The sequence below is a fragment of the Geotrypetes seraphini genome, chromosome 14 (assembly GCF_902459505.1).
Source record: "Geotrypetes seraphini chromosome 14, aGeoSer1.1, whole genome shotgun sequence".
NCBI lineage: Eukaryota > Metazoa > Chordata > Amphibia > Gymnophiona > Dermophiidae > Geotrypetes > Geotrypetes seraphini.
Window position 1 is genome coordinate 57,856,338 of NC_047097.1, and position 25,515 is coordinate 57,881,852.

General features: G+C 41.1%; 1 protein-coding gene across 1 annotated transcript; it reads left to right on the forward strand.

Annotated features, from left to right (window-relative positions):
* The first annotated feature begins 1,018 nt into the window (after positions 1 to 1,018).
* LOC117348110 (neuronal acetylcholine receptor subunit alpha-3-like) lies at positions 1,019 to 25,515 on the forward strand. The gene is made up of 6 exons (XM_033919811.1): positions 1,019 to 1,043; positions 13,125 to 13,294; positions 13,581 to 13,625; positions 19,499 to 19,608; positions 22,738 to 23,749; positions 24,851 to 25,515. Exons 1-6 carry the CDS (start codon positions 1,019 to 1,021, stop codon positions 24,971 to 24,973), a joined length of 1,485 nt encoding a protein of 494 aa, XP_033775702.1. The 3' UTR covers positions 24,974 to 25,515.

Consider the following 25,515-nt stretch of genomic DNA (forward strand, 5'->3'; position numbering starts at 1 on the left):
ACCCATTCAAGTCAATGGAAAAAATGTAAGAAGCTGTGGGACCGATTTGAACGAAACTTGGTATGCAGATCCCTCACTACCTGGGGTGATATGTTCTGGGGGTCTCGCGGCCCACCTGCACACGTGGGAAGGGTGGGTTCACCCAAGAATGTATATGTTCTTGCTCCTGGAGGTGAAACTAAAAATGTTGTTTATAATCAATTTTTGTGTTAGTTGAATTGTATTCATTTTGTCAAATATTTCACATTATACTTTGAATATTTTACTTTTTATAAAGCTGTAACAAAATTATTTCATTCACCACTATAAAGTATCTTTATTTAAATCCATTTACAGTGTTATTGCTATAATTAAATACCCGTGCAACGCCGGGGCATCAGCTAGTATGAAATAAAAACTTGGCTGTGCATACCTTATTTAGTAACTGTAACAATAACTATTGCACAAAATTATTTACCAGTACTGTAAAACAGTAACAACCAAAATCAGGGGGTGGGGCTGGAGTTTGCACTCACCAATCACCAGTCACCAGTGGCACAGCAAGTAAAATTTGTGCCTGGGGCAGAGGTGGCTGTCATTGCCATGCCATGTGTCATCCATGGTACCCCGGCATTGACCCTGATGTACATTTTTCCACACTGTATGCCCCCCCCCAGCACTCTTCCCTATAGCCCCCTGGTACCTCTTCAAATCTTTCAGCATCTCATATCTGCTGCTTATGCTGGCCTCACCCTTCTCTCTGATGTCACTTCCTGGTCCCTGTGACCAGGAAGTGACATCAGAAAGAGAGAGATGAGGCTGGCCTGAGCAGTAGGCAAAAGATACTGTTTGTGGCCAGCAAAGATTTGAAGGGGTATGGAAAGGGGGGAAGAGGATAGGTGCTGGTGCCCCTGCCAAGGCAGTACTCAGGGTGGTCTGTCTCCCTGCCCCCTTACTATGCCAGTGCCAGTCACCATGTGCATGTGTCTGGTGATTGGTGAGTGCAATCTCCCAGTTCTGCCCCCTAATCAGCTAGGAGATGGTGGCTGTGGCAAAAAGGATAGGTAAGCTGGCCTGGCACTACACCTCTGCAGGAACCCCGCAGGACCTGTGACCATCCCTGCGAGAGTCCTGTGGACCTGGAGGAGGTTCCCTTGGTAACCAGTGAATTCTTGCTAACCCCATTCTGGTGCAGCTTTCTATTGCAGAATCACCCTGATGCACATGTAAGTTTTCAAAGCTCCAGATGATATCACTCTTGTTTTGAAGGCATTCCTTTGTAAAATGACTGCTCCCACTCTATGTGCTGCCAATTACACCTGTATTTCCCAGAGTCTTATAGTATTTTACAAAAGAGTCCATGTTCAACCAGCCTTTTGTAAAATATTCTACAAATTGTGAAATCCAGACTTGGACGTCCCCTTTGCAACCGATCCAAAATCATGTTTTAAAGGTAATAAAACCGTGCCCCTCCCTGACACGGGCATAGGGTGACATGGAGCTTCCAGAACAATGTAACTTAAATCTGGACATACTGTAAACATGAGCAACTGTAAAAATAAATATGGTCCTTAATAAGAGCACTTTGGCTTTCTTCCCAACAGAAAAAGGAGGAGGCAAAAACCTGCAAAAGTCCTCTCCCCATCCTTAAATGAATCAGCAGAGCGTTAGCAGGCTCAGGCTCCTAGCCAGAGTGACCCTAATGCTATTTGACTTCTGCGGACTCCAGTTCCTGCTTCCCATTAACTGCTGTTTGCCAGTGGCTTGGCACAAGGATTTAATCACACAGCAGATGTTCTTCAGAGCCGCTGCTGCTTCCACCCGTTCATCAAAAAGGGGAGAGCACTGCTCCCACATCTTTGCTTTTTATTGTTTGGTTGTTCCATACAGGGTTTTTTCTTTCTTCCATTTTTACCTTTTTTTTTTTTTTTTTTTACTCCATCTTAGGACTGAATTCCATCCTGTTGCCCTTCCTTTGCTTTTCCTGAGGTTTAGCGGATGCTGCCATAATGGGGAGCGCTGGCAGGTTGTTCCTCTTCACCCTGGGTTCCTCCTTCCTCACGGGTGAGTGTTTTGCTTCCCTCCCAGTCCTTTCCCGATCAGGTCCCTTCCCTCCCCCAGCTGAACTTCTCTCCAGGGCAGATCTTTTAGGAGATTTTCACAGCCAATTTGAGCCTCAGTCCCCCCTCTGATATTTGCAACATGGAACTTAAAAGATTCCCTGATCTGTCTCAGTCTGGGGTTTTTTTAAATGTTAGGAATATGCATATTTCTTTTTTAAAATAAGGTATACCTATGTACATTTTGCAAGTAGGAATTCTACATATATCTGACCTACGTGTAAACTATTTAATGTAAGCTATAATTGGAAATAATTCCTAATATAACTCTTACTAAAACATGTGCCTGTTAAATCTTTTTTTTTATTTTTTTTAAGTATTATGCTTTCTCTTTTTGAAGCTGTCATACAAATGAGAAAATCAAGAACCTGATTATTCCCTTCTGAGGGAAGGGATTTTTGCTTTTCATGATATTGAATTGCCAGAATAGAAATTGGTGGTGTATATGTTGACTATAACTATAAAATGCCTATAAGAGGCGGGTGTTGAAAATATACCAACCAAATCGCCCTCTGAGATCACAGGGGACACTGCGATTAGTGAGTAAGGAATTAACCACAATATATTATTCCCCACCGCCACCTTTTACAAAACCGTAGTGCGGTTTTTAGCGGCAGCCACAGTGGTAACAGCTCCAACGCTCATAGAATTCCTATGAGTGTCGGGGTTGTTACCGCTGGGGCCAACGCTAAAAAACGCAATATAGTTTTGTAAAAGGGGTGGTGGTGGTGTATGTTAGAACAAGATCTTCCGTAATTTTGGTGGCAGGGGTGTCTTGGTGAAATAATCTGACAGGATCACTTAGGGATCCTTTTACGAAGCCGCGTTAGCGGTTTAATGCATGTAAATGGCGCGTGCTAATTTGCTGGCTGCGCTAGCCGCTACCGCCTCCTCTTGATCAGGTGGTAGTTTTTCAGCTAGCGCAGGGGTTAGCGCGCGCTAAAAATATGCATGCTATAAAGCCGCTAGCGTGGCTCCGTAGACGGAGCCCCTAGAGTCATTTCCGATATTCAGAAATTTAAAAAAGGTACTGAAGACAACTCTTATTTGTAGAGGCTTTTTTAAAAAAAAGAAAAATGATTTGTACTAATCATGAAGAGCGAATTCTTATGTGTGGTTTATTTATTGCGGTATTTGTACAATTATGAATGTATCATATGGACCGCTTAGGTATAAGTGTGGTACAAGTTTCTAAATAAATGTAATTCTCATCAATGGGTGCCAAAATCAATATTGCTTTATTAATCAACACTTTATTTCACGTGTACCTTCGTATGCATATGTGAATGTGTTGTATGTACGGAATATTAGTACCAGTCTTGGATCTATCTGATATTATATAATCAAAATGTAAGGTAATTAACAAGGTTGATTAACATAAGAGCATAAGAATATCCGGATCTTTTCCAGATAAGCCCCGCCAAAAAGTTAACCCCCGCCACCCCAAAAAAATTATAAAAAAGAGGCGCAATCCACGCCCCCCCCCCCCCGTCGGAGCCCTTAAAAAAATGGTCGACAGTTTATCCTATTTTTTTATAATAAGAGTTTCATATCCTCTTTTTTATAATCTTTTTTGGGTGCTCCGATGGGGGGGGCGTGGGGGGGAACCCCCCCACTTTACTTTATACATATCGCGCCGCGTTGTGGGGCCGTTGTGCTGAGAACTTCACTGGTTAAGGTTGCGTGCGCTGGCAAAAGGTGGCGGGGCTTAACTTTCGGCGCATCCACTTTTTCCATTAGTGGTGGGGCTTATCTGGAAAAGATCTGAATATCCATACTGGGTCAGACCAATGGCCCATCAAGCCCAATAGCCCGTTCTCACAGTGGCCAATCCAAGTCCCTAGTACCTGGCCAAAACCCAAAGAGTAGCAACATTCCAGCATTTCAAAGAATAGCAAGATTCCGGAACCCCAAAGAGTAGCAACATTCCATGCTACCGATCCAGGGCAAGCAGTGGCTTCCCCCATGTCTTTCTGAATAACAGACTATGGACTTTTCCTCCAGGAACTTGTCCAAACCTTTCTTAAAACCAGCTACGCTATCTGCTCTTACCAAAACCTAAATGTGGTCACCTATATATTGGCTACTCTTTATCTGCAGAAAGAATTTCAATTTCTGCTAAAGATATCATAAACTCAACTGGCATCTTCCTCAACTGGCAAAGCTTCTCTCACACTTTGCAACGCCTCTAATTGCGGAATGTTAGCGTACACGGATTCAACATCCAAAGTGGCTAAAATAAATTCATTCCCAAAATTTGATTGGGATAATGTCTGCCGAGTCCCTCGTGTGTGAATGTATTTTGGTCTCAAACAGATGTTGATGAATACTGAAAGCCTATCCGGAGGTGCCATCAGGGATTTAGGGAATTCTACACTCAGAAACTCAAATTCTTTCTCAGTAGTAAATCCCCTTCTAGTCTAAACTTAGAATGGAATCAATTTTGGACTTAATTTGTACTGTTTGACCCATTTGTATTCTTATAAAAGTTCTTGTAATTGTACTCAGGGTTATATCCATTCCCGTGCTGTTTATTCTCCTTATAGAAGAAGAGTTGATATAGTTAATATTGAAAAAATAATAGGCTTTATGAGGGTGGTTTGAAAAGTTTGGTAAAAAAGCAAGTTACCGTAAACAACTGAGTCTCCATCAAGGGCTTCGTCCAATGAGTTGACAGTTTTTTCTCATATCATAGGAAAAATAGCTTATGAAAAACTGGAAACTCAATGGATGTGTATAGCCCTCAATGGAGAAAACATTGTTTAATTTGCTTTTTCACCAAACCTTTCAACCCACCCTCGTACAAGGGGGTGCCGAAAAGTTCTCAGCCCAACCAAGAAGAGAATGACGTGGATATGGTTCAATCTGAAACAACATCAAAACACAGAATTTTGTTTCAGCAAATTGGCACTTAACAAAATAAGATAACACTCTTTTCAGCTCAAAATTTAGGAATTTGGTTGGCTGGGCTGAGAACTTTTCAGCACCCCCTTGTACAATCACTACCCTCATTGATTACTTTTCAGGGAACACTTCAAATTCTAGTGCAAGCAGCAACTCCCCAGCTGCTGTTGCACCAACAGACTGAGACAGATCAGGGAATCTTTTAAGTTCCATGTGGCAAATATCAGAGGCTCTTCCTCTGACATCACTTCCTTGACCTGCACCTAGGAAGTGACATCAGAGAAAAAGCTACAGTTTTGTAAGGTTCATAGACAATGGCGCGAAAGACAAAGGCGCGCGCCGACAACTGAGCGCAAGACAGAGGCGCGCACCGAAGAAAATTACAGTTTTTAGGTGCTCCGATGGGGGTTTTGTTGGGGAACCCCCCCACTTTACTTAATAGACATCGCGCCGGCGTTATGGGGGGTTTGGGGGGTTGTAACCCTCCACATTTTACTGTAAACTTAACTTCTTCCCTAAAAACAGGGAAAAAGTGAAGTTTTCAGTAAAATGTGGGGGGTTACAACCCCTCAAACCCCCCACAACGCCCCCACAACGCTGCGTAATGTCTATTAAGTAAAGTGGGGGGTTCCCCCCCCACGCCCCCCTGTCGGAGCCCTAAAAACAGTAATTTTGAGTGGTGCGTGCCTCCGCGCTGCGCTCAATTGTCTGCGCGCGCCTTTGTCCTGGCGCGCTTTTGACCTGACACCGTTTTGTAAAGGGGGGGAGATGGAGATAAATTATTCCCACTGCAAAATTCATCATTGTTTCCACTTCAGGTAGCCCGATTCATATCGGTTCATAGACAACGGCGCGAAAGACAAAGGCGCGCCAAAGAAAATTACAGTTTTTAGGGGCTCCAACAGGGGGGTTTGTTGGGGAACCCCCCCCACTTTACTTAATAGACATCGCGCCGGCGTTATGGGGGGTTTGGGGGGTTGTAATCCTCCACATTTTACTGTAAACTTAACTTTTTCCCTAAAAACAGGGAAAAAGTGAAGTTTTCAGTAAAACAGATTATATCGTTCGTTAGTTCATACACCAGCAAAGAAGGGGAATACGGGGATGATATGGAGTATGGATGGTTATATTACTAGCTCAGCAAAACAGAGGGTTTGGTTGGAAGTAAGTTGCAGTTTCAAATTCTCACATTAATTACAGAAGGCACTTTAAAAATGGACCCTTCATACTCTTTTTTTTTTTTTTTTAGTTCAATAAGTTTTTATTGTTTTCAATAAAGAGATAATAAGAAAAAACATTGAATATCAAACATGTCACAACAGAGCATCGGGTTGAAGAATTATGACATTGTACAAATACAGATTGGAGCTCTCAGACCCTTCGTCCTCTTAAGAATAGAAGGTTATTTTGGAAAGGTTTGAAATGGCTCCAGCTTAAATTTGCCATCCTCCCCAAACCCCCTCCCTCCCCCCCCAAAAAAAGTACATATTATATTTAGCCCAATAAACCTCAGATTACCCCAGGAATTTGTCCAAGCCTTTTTTAAACACAGCCACAATAATTGCTTTATTTTTTACCACATACTCTGTCAACGAATTCCAGAGATTAACTATGTGTACAAGGGGCTGCTGAAAAGTTCTCAGCCCACCCAAGAAAGTTGGGGCAGTCTCCATTGAGGGCCATACACTTAGCCCAGCAATTTTCCACTTTTTGTGTTCTGTATTTTTCTGACATGGGCTGTGAACTTTTCAGTCCCTCATAAACATATTCTCTCAAGTTTCAAGTTTATTAGGATTTTATACACCGCCTATCAAGATTATCTAAGCGGTTTTTACAATCAGGTACTCAAGCATTTGCCCTCTCTGTTCCGATGGGCTCACAATCTATCTAACGTACCTGGGGCTTTGGAGGATTAAGTGACTTGCCCAGGGTCACAAGGAGCAGCACGGGGTTTGAACCCACAACCCCAGGGTGCTGAGACTGTAGCTCCAACCACTGCGCCACACACTCCAATTTGTTTAAACTATACTGCTTGCTAACTTCATGATATGCCTCCAGCTCATTCTACTTTTTGAAAAAGTAAAACAACTGGATCCCATTTACCCATTCCACTCCATTTGGGATTTTACAGACCTCTCTCATATCTCCCCTCGACCATCTTGTCTCCGAGTCTTAAGCCTTTCCTCAAATGAGAGACCTTCCATCCCCTTTATTATTTGGGTCGCACTTTAACCTTTTCTAATTCCACTCTATCTTTTTTTGATGCACTGACCAGAATTGCACACAATTCTCTATGCCTTTCCTAGTAATTGCTGCCATTCTCTCTGCTTTTATGGCTGACATTGTATACTAAGCAGAACACTTCAGTGTATCATTGCACTATGACCTCTAAATCCTTTTCCTCAATGGTGATTCTAATGTGGAACCTAGCATCATGTAGCTAAGATTTGGGCTATTTTTTTTAAGTAACTTTTAAAACCAATAGGAGGAAATATTTTTTCACTCAGAGAATAGTTAAGCTCTGGAACGCATTGCCAGAGGTTGTGGTAAGAGCAGATAACATAGCTGGTTTTAAGAAAGGTTTGGACAAGTTCCTGGAGGAAAAGTCCATAGTCTGCTATTGAGACAGACACGGGGGAAGTCACTGCTTGTCCTGGATCGGTAGCATGGAATGTCGCTACTCCTTGGGTTTTGTCCAGGTACTAAGGGACCTGGATTGGCCACCGTGAGAATGGGCTACTGGGCTTGGTGGACCATTGGTCTGACCCAGTAAGGCTATTCTTATATTCATATGCAACTTTCCCTCCCTTTTACGAAAGCGTTGCACGGTTTTTAGCGCCAGCCGTGACAGTAACAGCTCCATTGCTCTTAGAAATTCCAAGAGGGTCAGAGCTGTTACCGCTGTGGCCAGTGCTAAAAACTGCGCTACATTTTTGTACAAGGGGGGATTTGTGAGAAATATTTTGCATGTAGTGATATTATTGCAAGCCTTGTAGTCTAGAAAGAAATTATCTACTCTTATTTGGCTTGGATGGGTGTGTTTGCGTCACTGACATAAATGTTTGGGGTTCTAAAAAATGTCTTGACCATATGAACAACAAAACAACAAAAGAACCAAAGGTCCAACTTCGTCTGCAGTGAAAAAACAGACCAGAGCAAACAAACCAAAACTGCAGACTTGTACACGGTGCAGGCAAATTTTATTTTGACAAATAAATCTTAACTAAAAACCTTTTACCAGACAGGGGACCCAACACGGTCCGTGTTTCGGACAACCTTCATCTCCTCATTAGGGCACCTCAAACCCCTCCCAGTTAAAACCCATCAAAAAGGCCATCAATTAGATTTTGTTTCTTTCTCCTCTCGAGAGCTATCCTACCCCAAAATTATCTGGAAACAAGAACACTGGACCGACTCACTATGGTCGGATCACAGTCTCTGCGATTTTGAACTTGACTGCCAACTAAAAACTACGAGCCCAACAAATAACTTCCCAAAAACAAGAAATAAAAAATTCCATACCAGCAGAGGTAGCATAAATCCCGTAGAATTCTGGTCTCACTATGAGATCATATCAGAACAAAACAAACAAACCGACCAATTCATGAACTCCTGGATTACTGATAGCACCAATATCCTAAATAAAATGGCCCCCATCAAAACCCGCAGAAAAAGACTTAAAAACCTAGAGGGCTGGTTCGACACAGAACTGCTAACGCTAAAGAGAGACCTAAGAAAATCGGAAAGACTCTGGCTAAAATCAGGAATGCAAGAGCACAGAACCGCCTGGAGATTAAAAGTAAAAACCTACAAAAATCGAACCAAAGAAAAACGCAAAAACTTCTACGCCCTCAAAATCGGCGACATCTCAACTAACAGCAGCAACCTATTTAAGCTGGTAAATGATCTATACAATATAGAAACTTTTATCAACTCACCCGAAGAGACCACTCTAACAGCAAACAGCCTGGCGGATTTCTTCAACTCCAAAATACTACAACTAAGATCCTCTCTTACCAACCCAACCAAGCCCCACTGGTGTTACCCCATTCTACCAGACTCAGGCGAATCCAGAGCCGACCTGTTCTGGAACACATTCTTACCCATAGACTGGCAAACTTTTAGTAAACACTACAATAAGTATGCCAACTCCTACTGTAGACTGGACACCTGCCCCCCTAATATCATGAAATCGGCCCCAGTCAATTTTAAGGCCAAAATGCTGACTTGGATCAACTCCCTACTATCCTCGGGGAAGTTCCCAGTAGAACAAGGGCACATTTTGATTACACCAATTAAGAAAAATACTAAAGAGCCTTCCAACACGGCCTCCAACTTTAGACCTATCGCCAACATCCCCCTGGTTACCAAAATAGCAGAAGGGATAGTAAACACCGAACTCACCACATACTTAGAAAAACACAACATCTTGCACGACAACCAATCCGGCTTTCGGTCAGGCCACAGTACTGAAACAATTTTAGCTTGCCTGCTCGATTACCTTCATCAACTATTCAGCCAAGGCTCTTGTGCTCTAATACTGCAACTCGATCTAAGTAGCGCATTTGACTTGGTTGACCACGCCACTCTACTAGACTGTCTGACTTCTATTGGAATCTCAGGTCACGTTCTCAATTGGTTCCATGGATTTCTTTCAACAAGAACCTACAAGGTGTTCAAAGACGATACTACCTCCTACAGCTGGGACAACCCCTGTGGAGTCCCACAAGGCTCCCCCCTATCCCCCACCCTATTTAACATCTACCTTGTCTCCCTAGGAAATCTCCTACAAAGCTTAAAGCTCAAATTTTTCATCTACGCAGACGACATCACAATAATCATTCCGCTCTCTTACTTTACCTCAGAGTTTCTAAATTCGCTATCTTTCACCCTAAATCAGATCGAACTTTGGATGTCAGCGTTTAGACTAAAGCTAAACCCAGAAAAAACCAAACTCTTCTTAGCATCCCCAAATGACAAAATTAAGGAAACCACGATACACATCAATGGTCTTGACTATTCTATTGAGCAATCACTAAAAATACTAGGTGTCACTTTAGACAAGCATCTCACACTGGAGAAACACACCGACCTAGTATTTAAGAAAAGCATCTCGGTGCTCTGGAAACTCCGCACCATTAAAAAATACTTTGATGACGCCTCCTTTCGTCTGCTGGTCCAATCTTCCATTCTTAGTGTCCTGGACTACTGTAACATCATTTATCTAGGCGCCTTCAAGAAAATCACCAGAAAGCTGAGACTGGTCCAAAATACCGCCATCCGCCTTATCTTTGGCCTGAAGAAATGGGATCACATATCCCCTTTCTACCACAAGCTGCACTGGCTGCCATTCGAATCCAGAGTCCTATTTAAGTTCTCTTGCATCTGCTACAAAACCGTTTCTGGTATGTCACCAGCCTATCTTTACCCCCACTTCAACCTGAACTATAATAAGAAGAGCCCCCGCAGAACAACTCTATTCGCTTTTCCCTCACTGAAATCGTGTCACCTTAAAAGATTCCTCGAACGAACCTTCTCTTTCCAAGCGGCCAAACTAAACTCATGGCTCGCCCAAATCATACTTGACAGCTATTCATACCTCCCCTTCAGAAAAAAGCTCAAAACTCTACTTTTTAACGGACCAAATCCCTAACGCTCCCCTCTTCCGCCGTAACGCTACCCCCTCTCCTCCTTAGAAAACTGATGAAACCCCTCCTTTGCAACAGACCTATCCCTTAGCCCCCCCTTCCCCCATCTAAACCCTCCTCTCCCCTCTCCCCCCCTTACTTTCCCACCCCCCCTCCAAGTTGGTTGCCCCCCCCCTGTTTCCATCTAATATGCTCTTATCTAATTTCCTCTCTTAAACTCTATTGTATCCTACTGCAGCACTCTGTATGTATCCCGTATTGTATCCTACTGCAGCACACTGTATGTATCCCGTATTTAGCCCTTCCCCCTCCTAAATCGTTTATGTAAACGAGTTCGTCCCCACGATTGCCTTGTTATGTTCTTCTTTTTTCGAATCGCACTGTATGTAATTCATCTACCTGTTGTGAACCGCCTTGAACTCCCTGGGTATGGCGGTATACAAAATAAAATATTATTATTATTATTATTATATCACAAAAAGAAGCCTGGAAAACTGTGACGAACTTGTAGTGCATTTCAGAGATTCACTGGTGTGCTACCAAATGCTATTTTTCCAGGCTTCTTTTTGTGATATATTTCTTTTTACCTTTATTACCATGGACCCCTGATGAAGGTTGTCCGAAACACGGACCGTGTTGGGTCCCCTGTCTGGTAAAAGGTTTTTAGTTAAGATTTATTTGTCAAAATAAAATTTGCCTGCACCGTGTACAAGTCTGCAGTTTTGGTTTGTTTGCTTTGAGCATATGAACACCTGATGAATATTCTGGATATATTCTAATTGAAGCACTTTCTAGTCGTCAATACATTTTTACTGTTTCCAAAGAATTATAGGGTCTGGTTACAAATGAGTGGGGAAACCTTTGCATTTTTTGCTTGTTAGATGCAAAAAATAACACATGGTAAGTATCAGGTCTGTGCACTAACCACTGGGTGATCCTTGCACCTTCCTATATAGTTATCACATAAAAAGGGTTTTTTTTACCAGGTGTAAAGGCCATTATTTTTAAAACATATCCATGTATAAAGAGTGGCCTTTACATGTGTATAAAGAAAACAGTGGCGATGACAAAAGCAACAAAAACGACAAGCCAACAGCAAGTTTCAAGTTTATTTGAAATTTGATGAATCGCTTATACATAAAATACTAAGCGATGTACATTAAAATCCAAATTTGAATGTGCAATAAAATACAAAATAATAATAACAAATAAAACACTAAGCAAATTACTATAAAATCCAAATTTGAACATACGTTAAGATACAAGGTAATAATAATAACAATAAATTAAAAAAAAAGGGGGGGTTTGACCTACAGACCAACAGACTCAACTGGATGGAAGGGAAGAGGGATTCAGGTTACAATATTAATCATTTTAAAAAGAGAGAAACATGAATGGAGAAAACATTAGGAGGGTTTTTTTGTGTTTTTTTTTAAAAAAAGACTGCTGCACTGCAATTATTCCATATAGGAGGTAAACGCATCTTTAAACAGAAGGGTTTTTAAGTTAGTTTTGAAACGACTGATATCTTTTTCGTCTCTAATATATTGGGGGAGAGAATTCCAGGTTTGAGGTGCAACTACTGAAAATATATCGTATCGTCTTGTGCCGATCACTTTCAAAGAAGGGACTACCAAAAGACCTTGGCTTGATGAGCGAAGGGAGCGAGAAGAGTTGTATGGAATGAGTAACCTGTTTATGAATTGCGGTTCGTTTGTGGATAAAGTTTTAAATACCAAAAGTAAAATTTTGAAGATGATTGATGGGAAGCCAATGTGAGGCAATCAGAAAGGGGGGTACATGGTCATATTTCTCCCGTTGTCCTTTATTCAAAATTTTCACTTGACCAGACATGGGCCATGTTTCGGTTGAATGGTTTGCATCAGGAGACTGAAGATTACCTTGTCAACAATAGGCTAAGAACTAAAATGACAATGCGCCTAGTTGTTTAGAGCAGGGCTGCCCAAGTCTGGTCCTCGAGATCTACTGGCAGGCCAGGTTTTTAGGATATCCACCATGACTATGCACAAGAGAGATTTGCATACCAAGAAGGCAGTGCAGGCAAATCTTTCTCATGCATAGTCATGGTGGATATCCTGAAAACCTGACTTGCCAGTAGATCTCGAGGACCGGACCTGGGCAGCCCTGCTCTAAACAACTAGGCGCATTGGCATTTTAGTTCTTAGCCAAAGCTTTATATTATCAATTAAGCAAAGGCACATCCAAAGGATGGTGCAGCCTTCAGACCTGCTCCAATGTGCCTACTTTCCTATATAGAATAGGCTTCTACCTGGTGTTCTTTTATAAAACTACCCTGTAAATGGGTTTCAGAAACAATGAGACTTAAAATGATGTCCAAGATTACAATGCATGTGAAGGGAGGGTGTGAGATTTGAACCCTGGTTTCTAAGTCTTTGCTCTAACTCTTTTTGTAAGACTTCTTTAATTGGGGCCTAAATGTCCTATGCTTAAGGACTAATAATACTTTCCATTTTGTACTTAGGATGCAGTTGTTCAGAAGCTGAACATAAGCTATTCAAAGCTTTATTTGAAAAGTACAATCAATATATCAGACCAGTGGAGAATGCATCAGACCCTGTTATTGTCAAGTTTGAAGTATCCATGTCTCAGCTGGTGAAGGTGGTAGGTATCAGCTTCTTCCATTCATTTGGCAGTCAATCTGGTGTTGGGACTTCATCACCTTAGGGTCCTCTCTTACATCACAGGGTTACCAGTGTAGTCATCTAAAGGAGAGCAAAGGCTGCTCTGCCGGCACCAGCTCTCAGGGCCTTTTAATGTTTTCATTTTACTGAAGGTGACGACAGAAGAAATTATGTATTTTAGAAGGAGCCAGCAGCTGATTGGATAGTGGAGATGTTTGCACTCTGGATCCCTATTTTGATGCCGTTTTTCTGTGGTTATATTTCAGGATGAAGTCAATCAAATTATGGAGACAAACCTATGGCTGAAGCATGTAAGTTCGGCACATGGTCCTGTGACTACTGTCCGTGTGCTTTGATTGAATTCCTGGGTGCTGAGCACAACCGCCGACATTCCCATTTTCAAGGGAAGACTTCCCTATAATTTAACTCCCACATGGCCCTTTATCTTCATTCTCCCTCTGAAACATTTCCTAATGTTGGTACTTGTTCAACAGAAGTTGGAGAGAAACAGGAGGAAAATCCCTCATGATAATTAATATGCAACAGAAAGCCCAAAAAATGAGGTATAAAAACTCTAAAGGCCTCCAGTTGATAAAGTTATATCAAGAAAGAGTCTTTTGTCCACATGGACACTGAATAAAAGAGGATCTTCTTGTCAAATCGTAAAAAGTAAAAAGATCCTCAAGGATCAGCACTTTCTGCGCTATTATTTAATATCTATATGGCTGAAATACGCCAATTGTTTCAATCCTTGGGAACTGAATATCAAATTTATGTGGATGATATTATTTTCTTCTTTCCTGTGTGTGGGTGAGAAAGGATTTAGTAAGGTTACTGAGTAATTATTTGAGTAAGACTGTTGAGTGGATGGAAGAACAGGGTCTGAAACTGAATGTGGATAAGACTGAGATTATGTTTGTGGGGAAACCTGATCCTAAATAGCCCAAGGAATTAAAGGTTATTGATGATGTTCTTCCAGTAAGTAAGTCAATGATGGTTCTGCGTCCAGCACTGGTCGCCGTACATGAAGAAGGACACGGTACTACTCAAAAGGGTCCAGAGAAGAGTGACTAAGATGGTTAAGGGGCTGGAGGAGTTGCCGTACAGCGAAAGATTAAAGAAACTAGGCCTCTTCTCCATTCAACAGAGGAGATTGAGAGGGGACATGATCAAAACATTCAAGGTATTAAAGGGAATAGACTTAGTAGATAAGGACAGGTTGTTCGCTCTCTCCAAGGTAGGGAGAACGAGAGGGCACGCTCTAAAATTGAAAGGGGATAGATTCCATACGAACATAAGGAAGTTTTTCTTCACCCAGAGAGTGGTAGAAAACTGGAACTCTCTTCCAGAGTCTGTCATAGGGGAAAACACTCTCCAGGGATTCAAGATGAAGTTAGACAAGTTCCTGCTGAACCAGAACGTATGCAGGTCTTGTCTCAGTTAGGGCGCTGGTTTTTGACCAGAGGGTCGCTGCGTGAGCAGACTGCTGGGCACGATGGACCACTGGTCTGACCCAGCAGCGGCAATTGTTATGTTCACAAGGACATAAAATAAGGAGGACTCGGCCCTACTATGTTTCAGTGAGGAAGCCTGCATCAGGATTCTACATAAACCTTATTCTAAATTCAGAGGAAATATGAAATGCAGCCACAGAGAACTGTATAACCCCAAACCTGGGAACATCAGCATAATCACTGTTTTACTTCCGTTTCATATTTGCACAAGGCTTGAACCCTTATGATTTTATATTTAAATCTTTTTGTTAAAGTATAAAAAAGGGACAACATTCTCTACAACTGTTTATAAATCACAAATAGAGACTTCATTTCTATCTGGTTGTGGTACAACCTTCCAAAAGATTCAGTTGCCTATGTTTTTTTCGTCATCTTGGAAGGTAATGGGATTGCCTTGTGTAGTGGAAAATAAGTATCTATTTAATGTTAGAAATGTTCCTTGATGCCAATAACGATGGATGAATCTGTTGCAGTAACAGTGAGATGCTTAAGCAGCTAGACACATGATAGAAGGACATTGCAGATGGCAGACAAAACACAAATGATTTCATTTAACAGTACAGGCAGTCCCTAGGTTAAGAACTAGTTACATTCCCAAGAGCTCAGTCCCCATCCCCGCCACACCCCAAAGGACTACCTTATTTCATTGGTGTTCCGGGAGTATCTAGGGGGGGGGTCAATGGGAAGTCCATAGGGTGTTTAGCCAAGATCAATGCCCAGTTGTACCTGGCCAGTCCAGTGCTGCATTCAAATGGCACCCCTAGTGGTGGTCTCATGTGACTACCACTAGAGGTCATATTTTCTTATTTGGAAATATGACCCTAGTGGTAGTCATGCAAGGCTACTGCTGCTAGGAGCACCATATGGAAGCTGGAGCAGCATAGGACAAGAACAATCGGGCATCGTTCCTGCCAAAGACCCCCCCTGGTCCCTCGGATGCCTCCTCCCAAACTCAGAAAGACCCCTGGGATCACAGGATCACCAATGAATCTGAAAAGTAGTCCCTGTGAAGGGGGTGGGATATGTGCAGGTGGTGGGAATTACCAGCAGCCTTGGGGGAACCAGCTTTGTGGTCTGATGCTCTCAGGCGGCAGCAATAACATTGTATGCCAAATGACTCACCAATAGTGTTAATCCTCTAAATTGAGCAAACCTGCGGTACTGGGATCCCGCAGGTTGCTGAATCCCAAGTGCAATAAAGAGCAAACTTTTAGTTCACCCTTAGGGAGAAATGTTGTTGAGCATAACCACCACTGCTTGTAGCAAGTAGTATGCTCGAGTGAAACATTTGTGTGCTTAGGGGGTAGGGTTCTTTGAGTGGGCAGACATGTTGGGCCGATGGCCCATCCAGTCTGTCCATCCGCAGCATCCACTATCTCCTTCTCTCCCTATGAGATCCTGCATGCCTGTCCCATGCTTTCTTGAATTCAGACACAGTCTTTGTCTCTACCACGCATCTACCACCCTTTCTGTAAAAATTTATTACCTTAGATTACTCCTGAGCCTATCACCTTTTAACTTCAAGTTTCAAGTTTAATGGTTTTTTTGATTAATCTAATCATATTTCTAAGCGATGAACAGTTTAAAATTACAATTAATGGGAGACAATACAATACAAAACTATATATAATGACATTAGGGATTAAAAGTTTAACTTAACAAACTCATATACACAAGGAAAGAGGGGAGGTGAAATACAAAATCAATATAGAAAAGTAGAACAAAAAGGGAAAAGTACAAAAAGGGAAACGAATAAAAGGTATAATATGATACAGTAAAAATAGTTTAACCTATGGATTGTTAAGTTAATTACCAAAGGCATCTTTAAAAAGGAATGTTTTTAAATTACTTTTGAATTTTTCCAGATCCTGCTCTTCCCTTAAATAAATTGGAAGGGCGTTCCAAATCTGTGGTGCGGTAACAGAGAAAATAAATTGCCGTCTTGTATTAATAACCTTAAGAGACGGAATAGTTAGTAAATTCTGTTCGTTGGATCTCAAAGTTCTATTTGGAGAATAAGGAATTAATAATTTATATATAAATGCTGGGGTTTTATTAAGGAGAGATTTGAAAGTGAGTATGCATAGTTTGTGTGTTATCCGATGGATAACTGGAAGCCAGTGTGCATTTTTTAGAAGGGGTGTTACATGATCAAACTTCCTAGTTTTAGTTATAAGCTTAACCTCATCCTATACCCCCTCATTCCATAACTTCCTTTCAAACAAGACTCGCCTCATGCATTTATGCCATGTAGGTACTTAAACATCTCTATCATATCTCCCCTCTCCCACCTGGGCTTGATGGACTATAGGTCTGACCCAGTAGGGCTATTCTTATGGTTTATGGTTTTATGGTTTATTGACTTGTATCCCGCCTTATACAAAGCAGGTTCCAAATGTTACATACATAATTAAAACAACTTCACAGACAGTACATACTCAAGAAATCAAAACATATCAGTGACCAGCGCTTACAATTATCTGACAAACTTAACTCCCATATTTCATTTTACAAAATAGAAACTTTTTCAACAATTTCTTAAAATTATATACATCTAGAACATAAGAACATAAGAAGCGCCATCTCCGGATCAGACCCTCGGTCCATCAAGTCCGGCGATCCGCACACGCAGAGGCCCCGCCAGGTGTACACCTGGCGTAATTTTTAGTCACCCATGTCCTTCTATGCCTCTCGTAGGAGATGTGCATCTAGTTTGCTTTTGAAACTTAGGACGGTCGATTCCGCAATAACTTCCTCTGGGAGAGCATTCCAAGTGTCAACCACTCTCTGCGTGAAGCAGAACTTCCTGATATCTCTCTGCTCACATATATATATAGGGATCTCATTCCATGCTTGTGGGCCTATACAAGAGAACACACTTGCCCTCGACACCTTCAACCACAATTGTTTAACAGGTGGAACAAACAAATCACCACGTTCCACAGAGCGGAGTCTTATGTTCTTCTTCCTTACTTCCACTTTTGTTGAAATGGACCACATCTGCCTTTCTCCAGTTCTCCGGTATCACTCCTGACTCTAGAGAAGCATTGACAAGGTCAGCCAATGGAGCCGTCAGAACTTCTGTAAGTTCCTTCAGTACCCCCAGATGCACTCCATCCGGTCCCATCGCTTTGTCCACCTTCAGTTTAGCTAGCTTATCATTAACATAGTCCTCTGAAAATCGATCAGTGTCTACCACACCTCTATCCCTATTTGCATTTGTCTTCTGTTGTCCCGTTCCCAGCACTTCAGCTGTGAACACAGAATAGAAACATTTGTAAAGCAATTCAGCCTTATCTTTATCAGCTTCTACATATTTCTCCCCTTCACCTTTGAGTCTCACAATGCCACTTTTGCACTTCTTCCTATCACTGATATATCTAAAAAATGTCCCTCCATTTTACCATGTTGGCTCTTTTTTCTTCCATTTGCATCTTTTCTTTCCTGACTACTCGACCAGCCTCTCTTAACTTTTCCAGATATTTTTGCCTGCCCTTCTCTTTCTGCAAGCTTATGCAGTTTATGAAAGCTAACCTCTTTTTCTTGACCTTTTTCAGCTACTACTTTTGAAAACCAAAGCAGTCTTTTTTTCCCTCTTACTTTTACTTACTTTCCTTACAAATTGATTTGTTGCCCTTAAAATAGCTCCTTTTAGTTTTGGCTCCAATGAGATTTCTTTCCACTCTTTGGCTGTCTCTGGTCTTCTTTGTTGTTCTTTTGCACTTTGTGATTCTTCTTCCTTGCACTCAGTGGTAGACATATACCATGGACTATAATAGTGATGTACTTTACCACTTTGTATTGCTTCTCAGGTAAGGGTAGATCATGTTTGATCCAGACCCATGCTGCTCTAGGATCTGTACCTTCACAATAGCAGTGACCCTCTTACTGCCTGATGAGTCCAGCTCCTGGACACCAGTATGTGCTTTTTATTGTCTGAGTGCTTTGTTTCCCCTGAATGCTCCTCAGAGCTTCCATGCTGGTAAAATATTAAACATGCTTTAAAAAAAAAAAAAATTATTTAAATTTATGTATAACTTTCAAATAAATTTTACAAGAATACCGCTTGCTACATGAAACACAGAAAGGAAAACAAATTTTTAGGAAATTAAGAGAAAAAACAATCTTACACTATAACCAAATCTTAAACTCCCCTTCTTAGACCACTATAATGATGGGGGCAGTCAATGAATACAAAAGGAGAAATTAAATGTATATCATTCTAAAGAAAGGCTTATTGTGATTTAAACGATTGCATTATTTGAAAAATCCCTCTTTACTCAGCCCTTAATGATCTTCTTGGCATCAAGGAACTGCTTCAAATGATCTGGAGAAAAAAAAAAGTGTATTTAACTCCCAAGTACCTGACCAGGCATTTTCAGGGATATGCGAGAAAAAAATGAAGCACCCAGGTTAATTGACTCCTGACGTAGGGAAAGGAAAAACTTTCTTCTACTTTCCTGAGTAGTTTTAGGCACATCACGGGTATAACCATATTTTCTGACCCCCCCCCCCCAGACAGTTTCTGAGAATTCTTAAAATATAATTTCAAAAGACACCAAAAGAGTAGCTCTTTCAGTGTCAGCTGTTGAGGTTTGTTCAAGAAGAGCAGACACATTTTCAAAATCAGAGTTAAAACGTGCTTTAAGACATCTCTTTTTCATATCCAGATATGGAATGATTACAAGTTGAAATGGAATCCTTCAGAGTACGACGGCATTGAGTTTGTTCGAATTCCTTCAGATAAGATATGGAAACCAGATATTGTCTTATATAACAAGTAAGAACATATTAGTAGTATAATATCGTTATTGTGCATGTGAATAATAAGGAAAGGGGATGGGGGGGATATGATATTCCTGCCTTTCTGTAGTCACCATCAAAGTGGAGGAGTGGTCTAGTGGTTAGGGCTATAGCCTTAGCACCCTGAGGTTGTAGGTTCAAGCTCAGTGCTGTTCTTTGTGACCCTGGGCAAGTCACTTAATCCTCCATTGTTCCAGGTAGACTGTGAGCCCATCAGGACAGATAGGTAATAATTCTTGGGCACCTGAATTGATTGAGACATTTGAGTACATCACGGGACGGGTCGAGGTGGAAGATGCTATCTTTCTTCTCAAAGGACCCTCGAACACAAGAGGACATCCGCTCAAACTCAGGGGAGGGAAGTTTTGTGGAGACGTCAGGAAGTATTTCTTCACAGAACAAGCTTCCAGTACAGGTGATCGAGGCCCGCAGTATCCCAGACTTCAAGAATAAATGGGATACCTATGTGGGATCACTGCGAGAGTCATACCAATGAATAGGGTCGCTAGGATATAGACTTAATAGAGCAGGTCAGTAGAGTTAAGGGGGCCAGTAGACTTAAAAGGGGGTCAATGGTATGGGCAGACTTGATGGGCTGTAGCCCTTATCTGCCGTCATCTTTCTATGTTTCGATGAATGTAAAAGCTGCTTAGACAACCTCCATTATATAAATAACTAATAAACACGGTTTACATCTTATATACAGGTACTTATTTTGTACCTGAGGTAATGGAGGGTCAAGTGACTTGCCCAAAGTGACAAGGAGTTGCAGTGGGAATTGAACCCAGATCTCCTGCTTCTCAGGCCACTGCACTAACCATGCCACGCAGCAAGGTAGCAAGTGCAGCCTAGACTTTTATCCCTTTTTCATTTCTAATAGGGCATTTCAAAGAGTCATTAGTAAAAGCACAGACGTCTGTAATTTCATTTCATGATGTATATGTTGGGCCAACAACCAATACCATCTCCTTTTGAAGTCAGAATCTGGCATACAAACATCTTTGCTAGCACACTGCTCAGTTGAAAATCCTGGCGCTCTTTTCAAAACTCGCTGGACAGCTGTGTTGATCTCATGGTGTATATCTAAATAGTTTTGAGTAATGCTAGGAACTGCCATAGCCCAAACAAACGTATGTCATAGAGGGACTTTCGGAAATACTTGCATTCTTCATACAATGGGTTGCCTATTAGCTTAGCTAGATTTCAATCACTAGTTCCCTCTCAAAACACCAAGGAGTTGGACGATAGAGGGAATGCAATCATCGATTCTATAAATTGGGGTCGATATGTTTGGCATCACAATAGGGTGTGCTCAACATCAATTCTGTAAGGACCCCTAAAGGGAAAAAAAATACATGCACTCAGAGGGGCATAATTTGGTGATTGACTTGATTGACATCCATAGTAACATAGTAACATAGTAGATGACGGCAGACAAAGACCCGAATGGTCCATCCAGTCTGCCCAACCTGATTCAATTTAAATTTTTTTTTCTTCTTAGCCATTTCTGGGCAAGAATCCAAAGCTCTACCCGGCACTATGCCCGGGCTCCAACCGCCGAATTAATGGAACTTAATTGTTTGGATTTTTTTTACATTGTATTATTTTAATGTGTTTTGATAATCTGATTATGTAGTCTGGGCTTCCAGGATGGTATTTTTGAATAACATCCATGCCTGATGTAAATTTTTGACCTTTGCAGCTGCTCCTCTAAGTTTTGGGTTTTTTTACCATTCTCCTCATGTTACCATAGTCTCCTCTTAAAAGTTAAATACTATTGTATTGTATTTTCTGTGTGAACTTATTTCAGGGATTATATCAAATCTGATCAAGTTATGATAACTGTTATCAAGCGGCCCCAGCACCATTACCTCCCGCACCAATTCATATGCTCAACTAAGAACTAGGTCTAGAATGGCTTCACCTCTTGTCAGTTTCTGAACCAGCTCTCCATAAAGCAGTCCTTGATTTCAATTTTATCTCCCTATGGCCTGATGTTACATTTATCCAGTCAATATCAGAGTAGTTGAAATCACCCATTATTATTGTGTTACCCAGTATGTTAGCCTCCCTAATTTCTGATAACATTTCAGCATCTGCCCATTCATCCTATCCTTTTCCCCTTTAAACATGGAATTTCTACTCATAGAGCTTCCAAAATATTTTGGCTCCTGTAGAATTTTCAGTCCATTTGATTCAAGGCCCTCCTTAACATATAACCCGATGCCTCCATCAATTCAATCCACCCTATCACTGCAACATAGTGGTATCTGCTAAGGATATTTAGATTGTGCAGGATAGGAATAATCTGAGGGATTTTCAAAAGGTTTCCTCACTTTTATTTTTTTTTTAAACACTAATAAATCTCTCCAAAGCATATTATATCACGTTTCCACATAATCGCCTTGTTTCGCGATACTTTTTCCCCAGCATCCTACTAACTTTTTAATGACATCAGAAAAGAATGTTTCTGGTTGAGTGAGAAAATATGAAAGTGCGGGAACTTTTTGAAGAACTCTCGTATAAAATAAATCTTCACAGTAAACAGTCAAAAAGGCTCACTATGCTCAATCACTGCACATGGAAAAACTCTAAGATTAACCGAGGGTCTCTTTTACTACAAAGCAAATGAAAAAAATGTTTAGTGGAAAACATTTTTAAGTGTTTTGCAGTAATTTGACTGTTTGCCTTTCTGTGGTTATCAAATCAGAAGTTTAATTTTTTTTAAAAAAATGTTTTTGTATTGGGAGTGTTTTATTAATGCCTTTTTGGTTAAAACCCAAATTCAGAAGCTCTACATGAAAGCCACATCACTCATTAAACAAGTCTTAATCCACTGCATACAATTTATTAATGGGAAGAATGAACCTCCCCAAAATAGATTTGACTTTTGTTCTCCATCTTTCTTACCTTTCTCTCTTCAAAGGTTTTTTTTTTTTTCACAAAATTATAATCACGCCTTCCAAAATGTATCTCAATGCTGTTTTCTTCATGAGTTTTAGAAGAGTCTTTGGTAGGTTTTCTCCTCCTTCAGTAATTCTGGAGACCCTGTTTAATCTTCAGCTTCTCTCACTACCTCCTTCATTCTTTTTCTTTCCCTTGATAGTGCAGTTGGGAAATTCCAAACCGATGACAAGACAAAGGCCTTCCTGAATTACACGGGCGAAGTGATCTGGACACCTCCTGCAATATTTAAGAGTTCATGTAAAATCGATGTGACCTATTTTCCTTTTGATTACCAGAACTGCACAATGAAGTTTGGCTCATGGACATATGATAAGGCTGAAATTGACTTTGTGATGGTTGGATCCAACATTAGCCTCAAGGAATACTGGGAGAGTGGAGAATGGGCCATCATTGCTGCGCCTGGATATAGACATGAAATCCAATATAATTGCTGTCAAGAAATCTACCCAGACATCACTTATTCCCTATACATCAGACGCCTGCCTTTATTTTATACCATTAATCTGATAATTCCTTGCCTTCTCATTTCTTGTTTAACTATTTTGGTCTTCTACCTGCCTTCTGAGTGTGGCGAGAAGGTAACACTCTGCATCTCGGTCCTTCTGTCATTAACCGTGTTCCTCCTGGTTATTACAGAAACTATCCCTTCTACGTCCCTGGTAATCCCACTTATTGGAGAATATCTTTTGTTCACCATGATCTTTGTAACACTTTCTATCGTCGTAACTGTCTTTGTGTTGAACGTACACTACAGAACACCCAAGACACACACAATGCCTGAGTGGGTTAAGATAGTATTTCTGAACTTACTTCCCAGGATAATGTTCATGACCCGACCTGGTAAAAATAACACCAAGAACTCAATGTCTAAGTCGCTCTACAACGCTGAGCTCTCAGACTTCAACAGTTTCAGCAGCTGTGACATTGGATATGGTAGGGATGGATCCTGCTGTCAGAACGTCACCTGCAATTGCTCAAGGTGTCAACGGAACAAGGCCTTTGATGTCCCAGGCAGTCTTATGACTGAAGCTAGTTTGGAGTCAGTAGATGCTGCCTTTTCCATCTCGATCTTATCTCCAGAAACGAGAGAAACAATTGAAAGTGTGAGATACATTGCAGAGAACATGAAAACTCAAAATGCTGCCAAAGAGGTAAGGAGATGGTTGCTTAGCTATGTTCCCTCTATGCGGAGCACATGGACAATCACTCATATGTTTTACATGGTTGCTCACAAAAATACTGACCCGATCTGACTTTCAAACAAAATTAAACCATAAAAATATTAAACTAAACCAAACTAAATCAATTAACCATACGTGCGATGGTTTTTTTGTGTTATATACAGAAATGCATAATACTGAGATCACAAATTGTTGGTTTTTAGAACTTGTCGCTCACATGAAAAAAATATTTGCACACACCACACCAAACCCTAGAGGGAGCATCGTTGCTTAGCCTGTTTACTTACTTTAAAGGGTCCCTCTGGCTATAAAGTCAAGTCAAAGTAAACACAAGACCCTGATTCTATAAATAGCACCTAATTTCTAGGTAAACATGAAGAGATAACCTTACCTTATTGTACAAACCAAAAGGCAAAAGCGAAAGTAGCAGCAAAAGGTGAGGCCTGAAGTCAAACCACATTTGATTGGGAGGAGAAGCACAGCTCCAGGAGGAAAACTGTCCCTTGAGGAAGGCATATATAGATAATGAAACTTGGGTCCTTGTTGGGATGAATATTTGAGAAATAAAGATACTTGCAGTTGCCTATTTTCTAGGTGCCACTGAGCATAGTTGTCAATCATCTACTAGGCGATGATTATGGAATCATGTCTAGTGATGCCTAAGTTGTCTTAAATGCTGGTAGATGTTGAAACCCTTAGGTGCACTCCATTTATACCATGGTTTTCATGGCCTAAACAAATGTACCTGTTAGGCATCTACCTCTATCCATGCCTACTTTCTGGTACGCCCCTCAGAGCGGATACCAACCGGCTAATTATTTTTTGTCTTTTAATGGTGCTTTTTAATTAACAGCACCGATTAATCTAATTAAGAAAATTAAGTTAGGTGTCATTTATAGAGTCTGGGCAAAAGGGTCAGGCCAGTGGCTCATCATGTGAAAGGTGCCTAGGTTGATCCATGAGTTGGGTCTTCTGCTCTTTCTGTCCTCAAATGCTTTTCGCCTACAATTTGAAATGAAATCCATATTTCATTGGCACTAACATTTTTCCCTCCATTTTTATCTTTTCCAGATACAGGATGACTGGAAATATGTTGCCATGGTGATTGATCGGATTTTCCTGTGGATTTTTATGTTGGTATGCGTTCTAGGAACTGGGGGTCTCTTTTTACAACCTCTGATGTTCGGAGACTGAATGAAGCATTCCACATAAGGACATTTTTATTTGCAGCCTAGTTACTGGGTGGCTCTACTCCTTTTCTTTCACTCTATCCCAGTGTCTCGCAAACATTTTCAGCTCTGGCACACTAAATGGAGCAAATATTTTTCACGGCACATTATAATTGAAATTATACCTCTGTACATGTTCGCTGGTGCGCCAGCATCTTCCACATACTGCTCGTGTCACCCTGTCTCCCTTCTGATGTCACTTCCTGGTCCTCAGACAGGAAGTGACATCAGAAGGGCGTCGAGGTGGGAGATGCTGCTTGTGCTTGTGAATTTTTAAAGTGGTTCACCAGGGGCAGAGAGAAGGAGAGGGGCCAGCGCTGATGGTGACAGACTCTTGCGTACACGACATACACATCATCTATTCTAGTGTATATTTATTTTATGAGTTATTTCTTAAGAAGGGAATTTTAAAAATAAATTCTGGAATTTCTTCATGGCACAGTTTATGAGACACTGCTCTATCCATATTAACTTTGTATGAAACATTTATTAACAATAAAGTAAACA